Below are 19,298 nucleotides of genomic sequence, written 5' to 3'. Positions count from 1 at the left end.
AGGCAGTGACTAGATATCATTGAAATCACACGAATATTTATTATTTAATTTTGTTTCAATTATTATGTCAGCAAACCTTTAACTTAATAGCGATATGATCAACAACTCCCGGGTCAGTAACGTAGCATTTTTTAGAAGATCCTCTTACATAGTAAGTAGCCGTGGTTGACGAGCATTGGCTGTTAATGCTGCCACAAAAGCCTATAACTATGCTAATTACCTACTTAAAATTTCCCAAATTACCTCTCGAAAACTCATAAAATCGTGTGAAAATGTTCACAAAAATATATTTAGAAAACAAATACATTGGTTTTCCCCTTCATAAAGACTTAATCTCTCACAAACTTCATGAAGCTATTATGCATTAAAATATTTAAAATATAAACAATAACAGCCGAATAATTGGTGTCTATAAATCAAGTAGGTATTTAGTTATCATTAGTCTAGCCTTTATCCCACTATGTTGGAGTCGGCTTTCAGTCTCCCCGGATGCAGCTAAATAGTAGTAATTTACAAGGAGCGACTGCCCGGACGGATCGGACCTCCACAACCCAGTTATCTAGGTTTTAACACGATGTCCCTCGGTAAGACTGGTTGTCAAACATTCAAGCTTCTGACTACTGTACCTCGATTCTCTACCACTATCGACTACCGACAACCGGCTAGCTATCGAAATTTTGACATTTAGAATGTACTGCCAAAATGTTTCCTATGACACCCGTCAGAGGCGCTGATCAGATTTTCATACAAAACTTCTCGATGACAGTAGCACTACCATGAGTTGGTAACTATAGTCTCCCGGAGACACTGTAGTTCTCGTAAAACTCGAACAGCGCCTCTAGCGGATAGTTAAGGTACCAAAATTGCTACCATGGGTTGCCATATTTAATAACGTGTAGTTAAATTAAACAACAGTGAATGTAGATTGGCTTTGTCGTTCATTCTTTCCCTATTTGAGCCCACTGTTGCAGTTGCGTTCTCACGTTAACTACTCTAGTTTTTAACTACGCCAACTCATGGTAGGGCTACTGTTCGGTTGTCGGTAGTCGATAGTAGTAGAGAATCGAGGCACTGTATAACTTCTTAGATCTATGGAAACGAGTATTTAGTACGCGCGCCAATTTTAGTCATACTCCAGAGAGTACGTTCCCGCGTTTCTAAAAGCTACGTTCATTATGATCATGATTCATAATCTACATCACAAATACCACAGAATGATGTACGATCTAAATATTACACGGTACACGTTAAAAATAAGCCATCATTCAAAATATGAAAGCTATAAATAAAGAGATTTTCATGAAATTAGCTATGTGAATCATGTTTTGCGATACAAAACAATGTTAGAGTTTGATCTGTGCCCGCTTTCCAGATGTTTTGCGGTTTTAGTGCTCGTAAAATTAGTTTAGAGCTTATAAATAGTTTATGAGATGAACTCTCTTGTGTATTTACTCTGAATAATGAATTTTAAGCTTTATTTGGCCAAACGTCATAATGAAAATAACTAGTTTAATTTTTGCAAGGTCGTTTAACTGTTGTTTTGTATGCTTCGAGAATTTTCTAATGGAGTTCAAAGTTCAATGTTAAAAGTAAACAAATAGAAAAGTGCACTATCATAATGACAGTTTTTTTATTGCTTCTTATTTTCGTAAGTTCTCATGAGTTGTATTATTTTATCAAAAGTTGAAGTAAGTGTAAATATTTTCAACCATAAAGTGAAATCTACGCACAATGTCTGCGCATCATAATTTTAGGCAATGGCTTATCTAAAAATAACTAAGTAAAACGTATAATCGTATAAAAGAGGAATTAAATTAAATAATTTCTTGTCTGCCTCTTGTCTATGTCAGAGTGTCGTAACCAAAGATTAGGGTGTTATCTCACAGATCGTTACATATTTGCACGCAATAGATGAATCAGCAAGAGACTCAAGGTTTTTTTTACTAAATATTTCCATAAATTGTATAATATTACGTGTCTCGGGGATTTTTAAACGGCTCTTGAAGGAGTTCAGTGTTTTAACCCCCATTCGACATCGTCAAAGGTTTTCTCATTTCGGGAAATGACTGTACGGTCCATTCCATATTTTTACGCCTTTTGAGGATATTATAAAAACATAACTCGATGGTAAATAAGATTTTTTGGTTATTATAGTTATTCATAAAAATGCCTATTACGTGCGTTCTATATTTTGTCCAAAATTTCCAAATTCCCAGAAAATGTGAGCCACACTTATTTTTCTCAAACTTCTTTGAAAACCTCATTTGTCTTGTCTGTTAAGAATGCTTAACATAAATATAGGCTAATAACAAGATTGATTAAAGAATCTAGCCTACGTCTATGTAAACCTATCCTATACTAATTTTAGCGGAATTTCCACAACCGGTTAATTTTCACTGAAACTGATTTGAGATCAGGAATTTCGAAGATCTTTGAAAGTCGTTATCAGTAGTCAGAAACTTGAAAGTCTGACAACCAGTCTTACCGAAGGGTACCTATATAACCCAGGTAATTCACCCAAACAATTCTATCCTCTATTTTTATTTCTCTCATTAGTCATAATGCTAAAACCAACGTCATGGGTTTGTAAATCTGTGATTTATCTCGCGCAAATCACGACTTCTTATCAAATGTACGAGATCGCTCGATCACATTTTGTCGCGCACGCAGAGGTTTATAAGGCGGAGGTGGGGCCGTGACGCGCGACTACGTCATGTGACGTCGGCTCAAATACGTCGACGCGAGATTTTAGCACTGTGGTAAATTATGGGGAAATTTTCTTTGAGTTTGGGTTTATGATTTTGTCTTTTTAAGGAAAGTGGTGAAGCAGCAATATTGGCATTCAAAGTCAGGCCAAAATTTCCCTAAAATGTTACTTATTTATCTTAACTATTTTAATAAGAACATTGTCTAGCTCTATTGCTGTAAATTTATCATTTCATTTTAATATTTATGATCATATTTCATTCATTTCAAAATTGATAAAACACTTCGATCAAAACACTTTAATGTTGCCGGTCACATTGAAGTCATCAGTGTAACTTGTAGCGCCATCTATTGACAACGGCGGTGAATATAAGCTTATGTTACATTCTTACGGCTTTCTGTTTTTGCTAGAGCTTGCATCCTGGAAATAATAAGAGATGTGGCAGATCTAAGTAGTAAGTAGCTTTGGTCCTGCACGTCTTAAAATACAGAAAGGCTATATAGAAGCGCTGTTATCAAAGTAGGTAACGAATTTGATCGAAGTTTAATGAGAAACCACCAATTTTATTGAGCAGCCAGCATAATAATAAGAAATCACATAAAAAGAGCAGGAAAGCTGATCCCACTACCATATGGAATTCATAGCATGGAAGAGAGAAAGAGATAGAGAAATCACATAAAAAGTCTACAACTTTAAGCTAATAACGAAACGGCTGGAAGTCCATTACATACGGATCGTATCGACACCTCCATATAGGTACCTATATTCAGAACTAGCGGACTTTTAGCCTTCTTGGCAATAAAAACATCTTTTAGGTAGGTACCTACAGGTAAAATCTACAAGGGGTTTTAGTGATTCCCTCACACAGTCCTTCGATCTTTCATACGACAGGAAAAGTGATTATCCTGTACCAATTTCTTGAAAAACCAAACATTATACAAGACAAAACATTGCATTACGACTGGCGGAAACAATTACATAGTTAAGTACCTACTTTTGTACATTATAACACAGACGCAAGCATTTGGAAAACCCCTAGCAAGTAAATTTAAACATGCGTCAGATAATATCTGTTTGAGTTCGTCATAAAGCATTCTACTTTTTTTAGAAATAAATCTTAAAAATATCTAATTATGGCGGCGTCTAATGTGGTTAAAATTATTCCGTTTTTTTGCTTCAAATCCTGGTTGTAAGGTTATGATATTGTGATTATGAATAATGTTAGTGTTTTGATTTAAATAGCGGATAGAATTAAATAAGCTACTATTACACGTATTTAAGGTAAGGTACACTACACACTGAGGACATGTTTTGGATCGGTTTCTTCTGGTGTAACTAAGACCTATGTACCTATCTACTACCTACTTGGTTCTCTATCATGAGTATTCTGCGCTTCTTAATAGAAGGGAAATTAAGTCCCAAGTTGCTTTCACTAAGGTCATGGATAGATTTTTGGACTAGAATCATCGCAAAAAAGACTCGTTTGACTCAAACGAGATATTGTGCCTCGTCAGTCAAAAACGTATTAGCAAATAAGTACCAGGTTCGATTTAGAAAAAGATACACTAAAAGTAACTGGTTTTCGGTTGAAAGAATGATCGGTTCAGTTAATATTTAGAAAACTATGGTAAAGACTGGCTATCATTTAGTTTCTCTAGACGACATAATACATAAGCCGTTGATTTGGAAATTGATTTTTAATTATGTTTACATAGCAAGCTTGTGTATTACAAGTTGCTCAAATATTTCATGTAGGCGCTATAGCTAATTAATCTGTAATCTCGCGTATAAATATTGCCAATCGATTACAACTATTGATTTAATTCCAAGTATACTTTTATTATTTGGAGTCTTTATGTAAATGAGTAAAAAATAATAACAACGTTAATATTTTTCACTTAATAATTTCTGTTTTCAGAATAGTATTATTGCCAGGTGCATAAATAAAACGAAAATGGCAAGTAACCAAAATGTAAATTTTGTTCCCTTTTTCTATTTATTTTTATTTACATATTCTTTCTACTAATAAAATATAAATTATGGATACCTACAACATCTTACGTATTTTTTCAATCATGATGTGGTTTATAGTTTTTTCTAATCTGGCAATAACATATGAGTGCTTGCTTACACGTCAAATGATTTGCTGGGTTTTACGATAAAATGTCTTTATTTATCGCTAAAAGTGATTGAATAAGTAATTTGAAAGTGTAGATAGTAAAAATAAAAACATTGGAAACATTTGATGCGCAGACACAATACATAATCATTCCTTAGACGTAACAACTAATGCATTAAAATAGGCTAAGCTTATCAGAAAATGGGTAAGTGATTGAATTGTCATAAAAATGTGTAATATCGGTACTTTATGGTGGTTTATTGGTGTTATCGTGATGGTTAATTTCAGGTGGTCTATTTAGTTACTTCAGAGGGTTGTTAGGGGCTCGAGAAATGAGGATTTTGATCCTCGGATTGGACGGTGCCGGGAAGACTACGATATTGTACAAATTGCAAGTTGGTGAAGTGGTTACGACTATACCAACGATTGGTTTTAACGTAGAACAAGTAACGTACAAAAACCTTAAATTTCAAGTATGGGATCTTGGTGGACAGACCAGTATTAGGTGAGTAACAGTCATGTTTTTTCTGATATAGGTTATGTTCATCCTCAGTTTATGCCTCTATTGTTTTTTTTTTCAAAGTGATTATTGCTATTGTTATGCCTAGTTACATGATATTTGTTTTATTGTAACACTGTGTTGTTAACAATGTGTATAATTGTGTTTTGTGTGTAATTGTATTATTTGATATATTACAGGCCTTACTGGCGATGTTACTATGGAAACACAGATGCAATAATATATGTAGTAGATTCAGCAGATCGAGATCGAATAGGAATATCTAAAGATGAATTGGTTCATATGTTGAGGGTAAGTGTACACACTACACACTATGGAATTTGGTATTTAGTCTTTTTGTAAAAAATGATAACAATACAAGCTATATTTTGATTACTATACATTCTCAGACATCTGTCAAAAATGTCTATTCTCTCCTCCTAAAGCATTGTTCTCTATCAACTCCACTCGATTCTGAATATCTCTATCTATGTCTAAATTAGCCAAATATTATTAGTCTAGTCCATCGTGCATTAGAAATACTTTCTTGATCTATCAATTCTGCAGTATCATATAACCTACCTAGATGTTCAAGCAAGCTTGTAAATAGTCATTGATGCATGTTAAAAAACAGTTAAGAGTTATGTACTTACTATAAACTGCCATTCAGGTCTAATTTCACTATAAGACAGTAAGACAGTGGTATGAGTTAAGTGTTGAGTCTAAATACTGCTTATAAGTTAGGATATTAAATTACATAAATATGAGAATTTACACTTTGAGTGTTAATGAAACTAATGTCTTATGTTTTGAATGAGTTGTGCAGCGTGGATGTGGGCCTGTACTATGAGAAATTAATATAGATATTGCTTATTGCAACAATAAACAAAATTGCTAAACAGATGAAACAAGGTTGCTGAACACATAAAATGATTCACTCATGTGTCAAACTAATTAATATTTGTGCCTGCCTTTCCAGACTAAATTAATATTCTACCACTTAAAATTAAATTAAATTTCATGTAGGGTTTCCCTTTTAGTTTTATGAAGTAAATCTGAATGAAAACCTTTATTTAGCACCATAATTTGTTACAAAGATATTTTTTCTTCTATTTCTGTAAGTGTTATGTTAATCTAATAAAATAAAACTGGTTCCGAACAACAATTAAAATGTAGATTTAGAAGTATAATAGTTACTTTGATAAAGACTAATTTTAACTTCAGTAACCAGTATGTTTGTACTTAGTAATTACTTAATATTAATTCCACACTTATAATAGAGGTAAAGCTCATAATAATTGGGTACTTAACACTTCCTGTTGATTTTAAAGCAACCATTAATACTATGACAAACATCTTTAAATGTATTTAGTAACTGAATGTTGGGAAATGTTTTCATTGTAAATGTTTGGTAAAATCTTATCTTTTTATTATTTTTAACTGAGTTCTAATGTTCCTTTTTATTTTCTAAAGGCTTACTTCCATCTGTAAAATCAATCACTGTTTTCGATTTATTGATTTTCTATATTTAATTCACGGTTGTTCAATATGGTTTTCTAAGCCCATTATTAGTAGTGAATCTTTAACTTCTAGGAAAACCATCAACGCCATAACTACCAATAATGTACAGCTTAAAAGTCTAAGGGAATCTATACCTAGTTGTACACTAACATAGTAAAGAAACTATCCAAAACTTAAAGAAGTCATCTCCACTAATTGCAGTATGAAACCATTAGCGGAACCATGTAGATTGTAAGATAAACCGGTGTGTTTGATACTCAATAAAGATAAACAAAGAGATCCTAATCAGATATACATGGTTTAATAGTTATTTGTAGTCATGTGAGCATTTCCTCATTGACGATGATTTTTTGTTTTGTTTTATCATTGTTTAACGGCTTTTTTGTATGACCTAGTTTGTTTATGAATGAGTTATGTATGTTGTCACAATGTAATGGCTAGATATAAAAATATCCTTAGAATTCCGTGTTATTTGATACATCAGAAACTTACTGAATTACACAGTCAGTAGGTCTACCAGACCTAAAACAAGTGTCTGAATGTGTATTTGTTTTACATAGGAATTAAACCACATGACCTACCATAATTTGCACTGGGCTCTTTTCATATCATCTCTTTACTCTAGCAAAACCTGTAATTATTTTTAGAAAAGGCAAGAAATAGAATAACTTTCCTCTATTGATTGTCTAAAACTGAGTAGCTCTATAGAAATTTTGTGTGAAACACTGACAGGCGCCACTCTGTGTTCCCTGTTCCGGCATATTGTACTATGACATTATCAAACTGTCGCTCGTACACATGGTTTCTACTAAACGATCAAAAATCTCTAAGTATCAAAAAACTATTGTAAAGTTAAACAAAATTGTCCAAATTTTCAGGAAGAAGAGTTAGCCAACGCGATTCTAGTAGTGTTAGCGAACAAGCAAGACATGGCGGGGTGTCTGACGGTGGCCGAGGTGCACCAGGCGCTGGGGCTGGACGCGCTGCGCGACCGCACCTTCCAGATCTTCAAGACTTCGGCCGTGCGCGGGGAGGGGCTCGACCAGGCGATGGACTGGCTCTCTAACGCGCTGCAGGCTAGGAAATAACATCTGACGGGTGAGACACTTATTTACACACTAGCTGACCCGCGCAACTTCGCTTCCGTCACATTGGAGAGAAAGAGTGATTTTTTCCCCCGTTTTTGAATTTTCCCATGGAAATGCGTCATTTTCCCGGGTAAAAAGTAGCCTATGTCCTTTGATCACGTATATCAAAAAATCTCCATACCAAATTTCATGCAAATTGGTTCAGTAGTTTAGGCGTGCGTAGTAAATTGCTACGATTGAAATTATATTTCTTGATATGCCTTTAAATTGGATCGATGTTTCAATAATTTGAGGAAGTAACGAAAAAGTAGACATTATTAATTACAGAAAATAGATTTCGTTCATAGATTCAAAGCATGTGTTTCATCAAAGTTACCATGATATTATGACCAAAACGTACAAATAATATTCAGTTGGGCTCATTTAAATTTTATTGTCGTATTTTTAAATTACCACACTTGATTAAAAAGAGAAGTATTGTATAAGACTGTAAAACTATTTATTAAGTATCTGCCTACCCCTTTGGGAGAAAGGTGCAATATTATGTACTTATTTATGTATATCGTATAGAACGATTTACTTACGTTTCGTCCTGTCTGCTACCACATAATAGTTTATAGATTCAAGTCAAAAGCCAAAAGTAAACATTAATGTAATTTCAATTACTAATGACTCAAGGAAAGACTCCCTAACAGATATCTTTACATTTCAGATTGCGAGTGAAGAGGACAAGTGATAAGGAAAGCTTGATTGTGCGTGTGCGATGGACAAACATACGATAGTCACATGTAACGCCATTAGTTCTAGCATTTTACGTCGTCGCCCAAATAATAAGCCGTATTAATATTCTGGTACACACTGGTTTTATATTTGCATCTCTTTCTTAAAGAGAAGAGTCTCTTTCTAATGGATGTGGAAAAATTACAGGACTTTTTTGTATTGTTGAAAGTACATACTTAGTAAGGTTAGTTTTGCCGTTGGATAGATCTAAACGGTTTGTTTGTTTGTCGTATGGTTAGTGGTCAACCTAGTGTCAAAGTTGTTCAAGCCGCCCGAGAGGCCTTTGACGTGGCTTAACGACTGTTATCTTAGTAAACAACAATCGGGGCCGACTTTTAACGTGCCCTCCGAAGCACGGAGACGCCCAGTTCAAATACCACTATGCGGTCACCCATCTATGGTATGACCGCGCCAATCGTTGCTTAACCCACAGATCGTTTACCGACCGGTGAGCGCAACTGGCTATGGGCGATCTAAATGGAAGAGTTAAAGGAAATGTATGGGAATTAATATTGTCTGTAACTGGGAAATATTGTATAATGTAGTAGTGTACTGAGAACTATTCATATATGGCATTAAGGTCAAATATTGACACTTATGATAGTCGTTACAATGACTGAATCTACCACTAGCTCGGAAAGGGTGCAGAGCCTTATGAGAAGAGCTAGCAAGAAACTCACGGCCACTCTTTTCAATTGCCAAAAGTTGATACATTGATCATGCATTTACTGGCTTCCGGAGAAACGTCGGATTGTCTATCTGTTAAATAAAGTGATGGTTAAAGTATGAGAAAGGGTATAAAGTTATGGCTGCACATTTAGGTGGCCTGAAATACTTAGACCAATTATCTATAAGGGAAGTAAAACCTATGAATAAATAGCACAAATTCTCTACCTTTCTAACTATTACAAAAATTTCCTGTCCTTTTCCAATGCCTTGTAAGTGAAAGAGATGCAATTAATTAGTGTAATATAAACAGAATAGACATTAGAATCTTAATTTTTAAAAGTAAATGATCTTTAACAATGCAATTTGTAACTAATGCTTGCAGCTAGTGATAGCAAATTGATAATAATTATGAATTTTTATATGAAAAATTATGTGTGGCCTAAGATAATGCTCTCTTAATTCAGGAGTATAGAAAACGCTACCGAAGTTGGTAAATATGAATAAAAAATATTATTTTATGCAAATATGAAACGAAATTAAGCAGTCACAATTATTTAGATTTTGATTTATATAAAATTAAATGCATGTGAACAAAAATTTATCAATGTAACTTTGGCGAAGGCACTACCGTGCGTCTTATTCAATAAATATTTTGGAATTATCTATAAATCGATTGGTAAATATCTATAAAGATTGCTTTTTGTCCAAAAAGTGAAAAAAAATGCCAAGTATTTTCGAAACGCTTTAAAATTTGCGGCGACGATGAATTTTATGTAATAAAACAAATTGTTTGGTAGTAGGTGCGCAAGTGGCGACGGATGTACCTATACATAAGTTATTATTAATTAATATTATTATATATTTTGTATCAGTGACGTTCACCAAGCTATTATTTATAATTATTACGCGGTAAGAGAGAATTGTTCCAAATACAATATCATGTATTATTATGAATATGTTTTTATTTTTGTGTAATAAACTTATAACTAAAACTTTTATTCAGCGTATACGCTCGTATACGTTATGGGTGTACGCTAAAATTCGTTTGAGTGCACGTTTGTATGACTATATTCAAAGATACTACAAGCAACCCTGGCAGACGTGTTACAACATAAATCCTTACTTTTAAACTCACTTTTCATGTTCAATATATAATAGGATACCGGAATTAACGCGAACACTCTTTTGAAACGCATTTCAAGGTGCGTGTTCGCATTATTTAGCGTATGGGAGCTACCTATTTGCCACTCCGATCGGTGGAAAACTGCACCTGAGGTGTTACGATTTAATATACCTAATTATGTAATCAAAGAGAAATAAAACAAACAGATTAATTTAAAATAGTTTTGTATTATGTATTCTTTATTTTAGCGCGAGGAACTAAAGGTATTGTCACAACTACTTCCGCCATTCACCGAAACTTATACTTTTAAGTTAATCTCAAAACAAAATTTATGTACGAAAATGTTTGTATTATTTTTATACTGATACCGTTTTTTGAGATAACAAAACAAAACTTTTAGCCGAAAGTAGTTGTTACTTAATACTACTTTTGAAAAGAAATGTACACATGTACTGAATTCTTCAGTCAAATGGGGTTGCACAAATGTGCTGGATTCTTCAGAGTCCGCCTACGACATGGTTCTAAAAGACTATGGCCTACGGCTAATGGATAAGTGTTATGTTTAAGTGTAATAGTGTAAAAGACCACCGAAGAATTTCGGCCTGTGGAAAGTGACGGTAAGTATCTATTTATTTACATATTGCACATAACAGATGTTAGTCTGCGACGAAGACCGATGAGACTTGGGTGGAAACGTCCAATAGTAATTTTGCATTGGAGTATTATACTGTTCACGGCGCAGTCTTATAAAAGCTTAAAGCCCAATTTTCCACCTTACGAGCAAGTGTCGGATAACCTATCCGACAGATAAAGTGACAGCAAATGTATGAAAACAACTGTCGACATTCTACCTTTCTCCGTCTACTTATTCAGAAGTGGTGATACTGGGGCGGTGTTACACGAATGTTTGACAAAAAGAATAGTATTCGGGCTTTAAGACTCTCAACTGTGCTGTCTTCATTTTGGAGTTCTTACATTTCTTCTCTGGAGGTTCTACTGATATACCAAAGGTAGGTTCCTTTTTCTTCTTATTCTTATCTTTGGGTGCCTTATCTTCTTTGCGATCTTCTTTATGGCGTATCTTTCCTGGCATTATCTTGAGACATCGGCCGTCGTCTGGTTCTTTTTTGTTGTAGAAGAATTTCAGGTATATGCCAACGAGTCCTGTGACGACTGCGAGCCCACCGACGACCAACAGCCATGGGGGGACACGATCGTTATCTGAAAATAGCGTATTAGAAATATTTTATCAATTTTGTAATACTTGTTCCACAAAAAACTGGAGTTTTGTATTCAAGTTAGGAATCAAACCTAGCAGGTATATCTGATCATTTCAGGAAGGGACCCTCGCCCGGCGGCCGGACGTTAATAGATTAGGTTGAATTAAACAATTTATTTATGTCTGTTGAGCTGCTAAACGCAGAATATAGATGACTGACATGACCGTATGACTCATAATACCTAAGTCAATCGCCTACTTATCTTCATTCTTCTTGCATTTCAGAAGAACAGTGTAAAGCAATAAATTACCCAAATGTTAAAGGTTTTAGTCTTACCTCTACGACTCATAGTCTTGTACTATGTTTTTGTAATAAGGGTTTTATCCCATGTTTGTAACGCCATGATTATGTACAATGCGTTTATACTAGTTATTTAGAATTTGTAAAAGCCATCGTGGTTATGTTTGGCTGTGAATAGAGTACTTGTTTGACAGCTGTCTGAATGACAACTGTCACTCAAGAACTTCTTTTATTTTCTTCTCCATTCTGTCACAACTAAAAAGTTCTGAGGTCTTACTTTTGGTTAATCAAGTTCTCATCAATCAACTGATAGCCGAGTGGAATAAGTTGGCACCTCCCACGAAAGGGGTCGACGGTTCGAACCCTTTCGTGTGTGTATTGGTAATAATTTTATTATCACTTGCTCTAACGGTGAAGGAAAACATCGTGACGAAACCTTGCGGCCTAAAATTTTGTTTAATACATTTATTATGTGTGCAAAGTCCCCAACCCGCCCTCTGTCAACATGGTGGATTCAAGACCCAACCCATATCTCGTTTGGGGAGAGACCTTGCCTATCCCAGCAGTGGGAACGTAATGGGATAAAAAAAAACGATTTGCCAGCAGCGGCTAAGTGGTGAAGTACCTACCTAATACACTAAATTGAGACAGTGAAATCGTTCAAAGTAGGGAAATGCGGCTTGCCCGATTCTTCTGCTTCAAACGTTACAGAACCTACAATGGTGATATATCTACTCTATAGACTATACTTATGTTCTACCATAAACATAATTTGACATTGACACAAGAATATCTGCTGTCATCCTAATCTAAAGGATTAAATATTATTTTTTGTATGAAACAATAAAATGTACTCATGAAGGAACAGGATGGGCGATCGTAGAGATGATGGGATAGTTGCGTGGATACCATACATAGGTTCGTTTAGCTATAAATCTATTTTTATAAACCACCCTTTATCAGGTCTTAGGTTCCATTTGAAACTCCACTTTGTTCTCTCTTGGAAGACCCTGGATTCTCACTGTTACAGTATCTTTTACTTCTATTTATGAGGGGATTTTATACTAACAATTTTGCATTAATCAAGCCTGCGTCATGCTCTCAGGTACGACTCCTCATAATGGCTTTACCACACCTTTAGGCAACTTTACTAAAGCATTGAATTTCGTCCACGAACTATCTATCCAAGGTATGAATGAAAAATCTCATTGTCTTAAATATTAAGTTCTCACCTTTTTTACAGGAGGTTTAGCAGTAGGGGCTGGCATCTTGGCTCTGCTGTACAAAATGTTCGGGTCAAAGCCTTGCCTGTCGAGCCCCAAACAGACCTGGTCATGCAAGAGAATTAAACCCACGCCGCCGTTGCCAGTGAAGAAGTAGCATCTTCCAAATATATTTATGTAGTGCTGAATAAAAACCTGTTTTATTTTTAAATTAGTTTAAGAACCACATGATTGGCTTCAGATGGTGGGGTATCTGGTATTTACAGAGCTGCCGTGTCATATCGCACCTCCGCTCAAATAGCGTCATAAGTCCAAAAAACAAATTGTCGAGTAAAATGGGTTTAAAGTTGCTCCTGCCTATTTTTTTTGCTTTTCGGGCCATAACTTAAAAAATAAATTTTTTTGAGTTGCAACACTATTTGAGCGGAGGTGCGATATTAGGAAGTAGGCTTATACTTTGTTAGCGATGGGTAGAACTGGACTAAATAGATTGATAGTTATAACGTAGGACTTCTAGTCCTGACAAAATAGTGGACCTTTAATAACTGTTTACAACTCAAAATCAAAGATTTAGGGTTTCTTATTCTTGTTCTACGACTTAAGAAATTTATTTGCGATAAATATTCATACTGAAAGTCTTTGCAACGGTCAGATCTTTTTAATCTGATTATTAAATAGAGAAAGAATTGGTATTGCATTCTCGACACGCAGAAGGTAGCTAATTAAGGTAGAATTTAATATTTTCTTTTCCATTTACGTACTGGAAACTAGGAATATATGTACCTAGATAACTCCTTTACCCCGACGACCTTTACGGTATTAAAAAATACAATTTTACTTACGTACTTATTGCCTTTCCGATGAGGATATACGCCGTGCTCAACAAAGTGGCTATGAATATCAAGTACACTGATATTGCTTGGACGAACAGAATTAACATGCTTGAACTATTTGGCGACGAGTCAACTGGACCTTAAAAAAGGGAGATTTAGATCGCTTCATTATTGTGTACGTTCTACAGTTGAATCAAATATTAAGTTGGTAGGTACGGTAGGTGTGCTTTGGCCGCCACGGTCGGCTATACTCGACAAATCTATAATATCTATACTAATATTATAAAGCTGAAGAGTTTGTTTGTTTGATTGTTTGTTTGTTTGTTTGTTTGAACGCGCTAATCTCGGGAACTACTGGTCCGATTTGAAAAATTATTTCAGTGTTAGATAACATCACGCTACGGTCATTAGGAGCGGAGTAGCAACGAAAAATGTTACAAAAACGGGGAAAATTTTGAGCCATTCTCTCTTATGTGACGCAAACGAAGTTGCGTGGGTCAGCTAGTTCGGCGATAAAGGGTTAATAAGATTGATAGCAATAACCACATTAATCTCCTTTGCGTAGCGCAGTCGGGAAAAAAGGTCTGTTAGATACCTGTCTATTAGAGAGAAGTGGAGTAAAGCTGTGTCAATAGTACGTAGTTTGGTTCCTATCCCTACCTAGTCAAATGGTGCAGAAAATTTAGATCATAAGCAGTTCTGTGAACTTCTAAGGCACAGTATCTTTTCTATCAGCTTCTGTGGAGAGTTAGCTTCTAACCAGACCAGTATTTACGCTTGCTAAAGGGAGACTTTACCTTTACTTACGATTTATAGCGGAGTCTGCTTTCTTACCAATATGAGAGAATATCTATTATATGAATATTCTTCTAGGTCTGGTTTTGTTTGGGGTCAGTTGATTTGGAGGCAACCAAAGTTAAAATTGAGGAATTGTTACTACGGTGTGTGTTTACAAACGTATATGTGTTATCTTACTATTGTTATTGTTACATAAGTCAGATTTTTAGTCACATTTTGTACAGAAATGTAATTAAATCATTTTGTTTTATTTATCATATCGTTTACGTTTACGTGCAAGTTTATGGTAGTTTGACAGAAGTTCAATGACTATATCTAGAAGTAAACAATGAAAAAAGAGTACCTATCTATTAGACAAAACTAAAGTCGTGAGAGGAGATAGATTTGCTATAAAACCAGGCGAAGATCTCTTTGGAGACAAAAAAATTACTAAACCTAAGTACTTATTACTGCCATTACCGTTGTAAGGCAAAGACTTAGCTTTTAAGAACTTCGTTTCTTGATATCTCTCAATTTCTTTTCCATATATTTTCTATAGACTTCCTTTTAAAACCTTGGCCTCGAAAACGCACGCTGTCGTAACTATCGAACCAGCTAGATGCCTCCAGAACAGGTATCAAACAATTTTCTGTAAAATAAACACGGAATTTTACCACTTTGGGTTCTTGCTGAGTAAAAACTTTGCAGTAAAAACCATAAAGCTTTTATACTCCCATCAAAATGACAGACAAAGACCACAAACATCCATAAAAAATGGGAAAGTGAGCAGCCGGTAAAATTAACCCAGGATTTTCAGCAGTACAATAGAATGAGCCAGCTCCCCCCTCCCCCCGCCGCGCCTGCACCTGCAGCACCCTCGGCCCCTCCACCAGCTGCAGCCAAGCCTCCGCCAGCCCCGCCCCCGCCACCCCCGCCAGCTTCAGGAGGTGGAGGTGCTGCCACTAATCCTGAAGGTGGATCTAATAAGAGAAATAAGATCCTTCAAATCGTTGGTAAGATTTTCATAAGTTAATGTTAAAATGGAAAACGGGTCTCACACGCAGTGAGAGTCGTGAAGGCTACGATAGGTATAGCTTATTCCTTAACCCGACGTTTCGACCAACTTACATCGGCCTTGGTCGCGGGCGGACTGATAAGCCACTAATAGTTCAGGTAGTTTTGAATAAGTGTTAAACTAGTCCGCTGTTTTCTACTGTTTTCTATTTGTAAGAGTACCTAATTGGGTAAAATACAGACCCCATACCATTTAAGATGAGTAGGTAATAGGGATCATTGCTCTGGAAACACTCATCTCGGTTGAAGATCCTCAAGATCTGAAATGGGGTCAGCAAATAAGCAAACGTTCAAAATAAACCAGGTTATTGGTAAACCTCTGCAAAAAGATTCTTCTAACTAAGCATTTTTTCGCAGGAGGCCTGTTACTGGGCTACGGTCTACTCTCACTGCTGTACAACTTTCTCTTCGGAGATAAAGTGCAAGTAATAGAAGTGGTAAAAGATGAAGCACTCTGGCCCTGTCCACGCGAAGAACCTGAGCCGTGTGATGGTAGAGAAATAAAGGAAGACTCCGAGTTGACAACTATGATGCGAAATGACATCAAACAACAATTTAATATGATTTGGGAAAGCGTCAGGTGTTTACACAGGGCCTAATAATAACATTTTTCCACGGTACTTGGGGGAAGCCTAACGTATAAAAACTACCACAAGCTCCCTTCAGACACCTCAAGCCGAAAAAAATCCAATATGGACGCAAAATTTTAATAGAAACGAGCCCTGAAAATGCGAATGTAATTTTACATGAAAACATGAAATACAAAGGATGTAGGTGCCATGCCTTAAAATATACAAATGTAACATGTAATATTACATCAAATAAGTTGGGATAGGAAGAAAAAAATACGCTTTAATTTTCATTCATACCAAAATAAACTTATGTGGCAACCGAGCTTAGTTTTTATTGAAAACTGAAAACTGCCTCTGGCTAAGTGCATTTAAAACATCATCATCATCATCACACATAAGTATTCCACCTATTTCGTGCCAATGCCTTCCTATCCATAAGTTCATAGGGCGTCGAGGGCTTACACAACTGGCTTTAGTAACTTTGACATTAGTTTGACCTATTGACCAAAACAATACGAAAGATGTTAAGGTTTAAAAAAAGCGTATAATTGCGATTTTGATTCTCACACGAAGGGTGCCGTATTACAACTAAACATTAGCTAGATACCAATTTTTTTTCTATATGCAAAGAAAAAATAAAGGTTTTGGTCGGAGTGGAGGTCTGGAATATTATATTCCTAAAGCTACGTTGTATATTCTTGTGATAATCAATGGTCTACCTTATAACAAGCTTCGGCAGCAAAACCTTTGTACTATAATTTGGCACTATCCCGGACCCCTTTTGGGCGCTTAGAAAGAAATGTACCATGTTTCCTGTTTAACTCAGTCTTCAGTGCTTTTAATGTTTTTAAGAAAGCTTTGGCTTTCCCAATATTCCCTCTCCATATCGCTCTATCTAGGTCATCATAAAAGTCCAGTCACTTTACAAAAAAGTGAAAATTTTCACACGATAGATACTCTATCTATACTTAATATTATAAAGCTGAAGAGTTTGTTTGTTTGTTTGTTTGTTTGTTTGTTTGAACGCGCTAATCTCAGGAACTACTGGTCCGATTTGAAAAATTCTTTCAGTGTATGATAGTCCATTTATCGAGGAAGGCTATATAACATCACGCTACAGTCATTAGGAGCGGAGTAGCAATGAAAAATGTTACAAAACGGGGAAAATTTTGACCCATTATCTTAGGTTACGCAAGCGAAGTTGCGCGGGTCAGCTAGTCAAATAATAAATATAATATATTCTATAATGTTCGATCAGCGGTTACCTGCACTATGGTTTATCGACACTAATGCCGTCAATATATTTTATAGACTTAAGTCCCTACCAGTTCCTAACGGTAGCATAAGTGACGACGTTTTAAATATCAAGCTTTGGTGTTAAGTTTATTTGAAATATTGTAATGATCGAACATGGAGTGAGGTGTCGTGATTCATTAATATTGTAATTCACACCTACATTTTGAGTATGTTTTATTTGGTTTTAGCTGCTTCCTTTGTCGTATTATTGTCGCCATATTGTCGGTAGAACACTTGTTATGTAATTCAGAAGCCTTTTGGGATTGATCTTATATCCCAGTATTATTTCTGCATACTGTGTTGTTATTTCGATCCTGCAAAAGCAAAACTTTATCTGTTATATGACTTAAATGTCTAAAGCACTAACTTTAACTTACTTTTTTGCGGAACTTTCCATGATTTTTGGGATACTGCTACTAAACTTTGAAAGTTGTAAAACGAATTAGGTTCAAACTTATATTATTTTAGTTGTGCTTCAGGTATGTTAATGATTTTTGCCTGAGTTGGAATTGTCAGTAACTATACAAAAAGAACTGCGGTAGACTTCTTCAAGAGTTCAAACAAATTACTAAATTAACTGCTGTCGATCCAGCGGTCAAAGGCTCATTGCGAGCGGAATGTAGATGCGAGTTACATTCTTTGCATTTTTAGTAAGAACACTAACTAAATGCCTTCAAGATATCTTGCAAAATAAGTGTAATATTCTTCAATTATTATAACGCAATATAATAAGAGTACAAATCGATTTTTAATACACATAATTTATTTTAAAAGCAAGTATTATTTAGCTGCAATGATACACATACCGCGGCACATATTTGGCCTAGATGTAGCACAGACGTTCACGTGCTATCAAAACAGTGGTTAAAACAAACCCGTCAATATTGTTGTAAGTGCAATTATTGTGACCGGTGTCTCGGCAGGTGCAGTGTACAACCTGTGCGCCCGAGTTCGGTCTTATAGCCCCCTAAATACGGTCCACTGCCGGCCAAGTTTGGACAAATATGTAGAGAACCCTGTATGGCATGTCTTGTACAAAATAGCAGAGGTATTTCAATCCAATAATAAAAAGTGTTAAGTGAGCTGGTAACGCGAGTAAATTTGAGCCTTATTGTGTTAAGTTTGGTTGTATTTTCGTGTGTATGATTAAAAGTTTGGGACAAGTGTGCGGGAGGGGGTGAGCATGCGGTCCGACTGGTTGCTCGAACGACGACCGGAGGCTGCGCGCGCGCCGCAAGTACAATCCTGTGCTTAATTTTATAATTAAAGCCCACGTGGTCGCTTTAGATTATATCTTGACGCGAAAATATGCAGTTTAAAATCTGTGTTATCTCACACCACGGGTGTTTCCTTGCTTTAACTTTGATATAAGAATTTGGAGGTTTTGATCTAAACGATTTATTGTTGGTTATTTACTTTATTTTTCCCTTATAATCTCACTATTTGACGTTACAATACTTATTTGATTCTCACACGTACTACATTGGTGAGATATTC

At 35.6% G+C, this 19,298-nt stretch overlaps 3 protein-coding genes across 3 annotated transcripts; 2 read left to right on the top strand and 1 right to left on the bottom strand.

The window, feature by feature from the left end:
* Window positions 1–4,822: 4,822 nt before the first annotated feature.
* Arl1 (ADP ribosylation factor-like 1) lies at window positions 4,823–10,337 on the top strand. The gene is made up of 5 exons (XM_076116225.1): window positions 4,823–5,031; window positions 5,115–5,331; window positions 5,526–5,637; window positions 7,725–7,944; window positions 8,647–10,337. The coding sequence occupies exons 1-4, from the start codon at window positions 5,028–5,030 to the stop codon at window positions 7,932–7,934; spliced, it is 543 nt and encodes a 180-aa protein (XP_075972340.1). The 5' UTR covers window positions 4,823–5,027; the 3' UTR covers window positions 7,935–7,944; window positions 8,647–10,337.
* A 138-nt stretch (window positions 10,338–10,475) lies between these two features.
* On the bottom strand, window positions 10,476–12,199 carry LOC142974081 (uncharacterized). Its single transcript, XM_076116227.1, has 2 exons — window positions 12,063–12,199; window positions 10,476–11,727 (listed from the first exon to the last, which is right to left on the bottom strand). Exons 1-2 carry the CDS (start codon window positions 12,073–12,075, stop codon window positions 11,402–11,404), a joined length of 339 nt encoding a protein of 112 aa, XP_075972342.1. The 5' UTR covers window positions 12,076–12,199; the 3' UTR covers window positions 10,476–11,401.
* Window positions 12,200–15,274: 3,075 nt separating this feature from the next.
* On the top strand, window positions 15,275–16,827 carry LOC142974187 (uncharacterized). Its single transcript, XM_076116351.1, has 2 exons — window positions 15,275–15,872; window positions 16,291–16,827. The coding sequence occupies exons 1-2, from the start codon at window positions 15,689–15,691 to the stop codon at window positions 16,530–16,532; spliced, it is 426 nt and encodes a 141-aa protein (XP_075972466.1). The 5' UTR covers window positions 15,275–15,688; the 3' UTR covers window positions 16,533–16,827.
* Window positions 16,828–19,298: the final 2,471 nt, after the last annotated feature.

The sequence above is a fragment of the Anticarsia gemmatalis genome, chromosome 7, assembly GCF_050436995.1.
Source record: "Anticarsia gemmatalis isolate Benzon Research Colony breed Stoneville strain chromosome 7, ilAntGemm2 primary, whole genome shotgun sequence".
NCBI classification, from domain to species: domain Eukaryota; kingdom Metazoa; phylum Arthropoda; class Insecta; order Lepidoptera; family Erebidae; genus Anticarsia; species Anticarsia gemmatalis.
The sequence above is the reverse complement of the archived record's forward strand: the minus strand, read 5'-3'. Positions and strand labels throughout refer to the sequence as shown.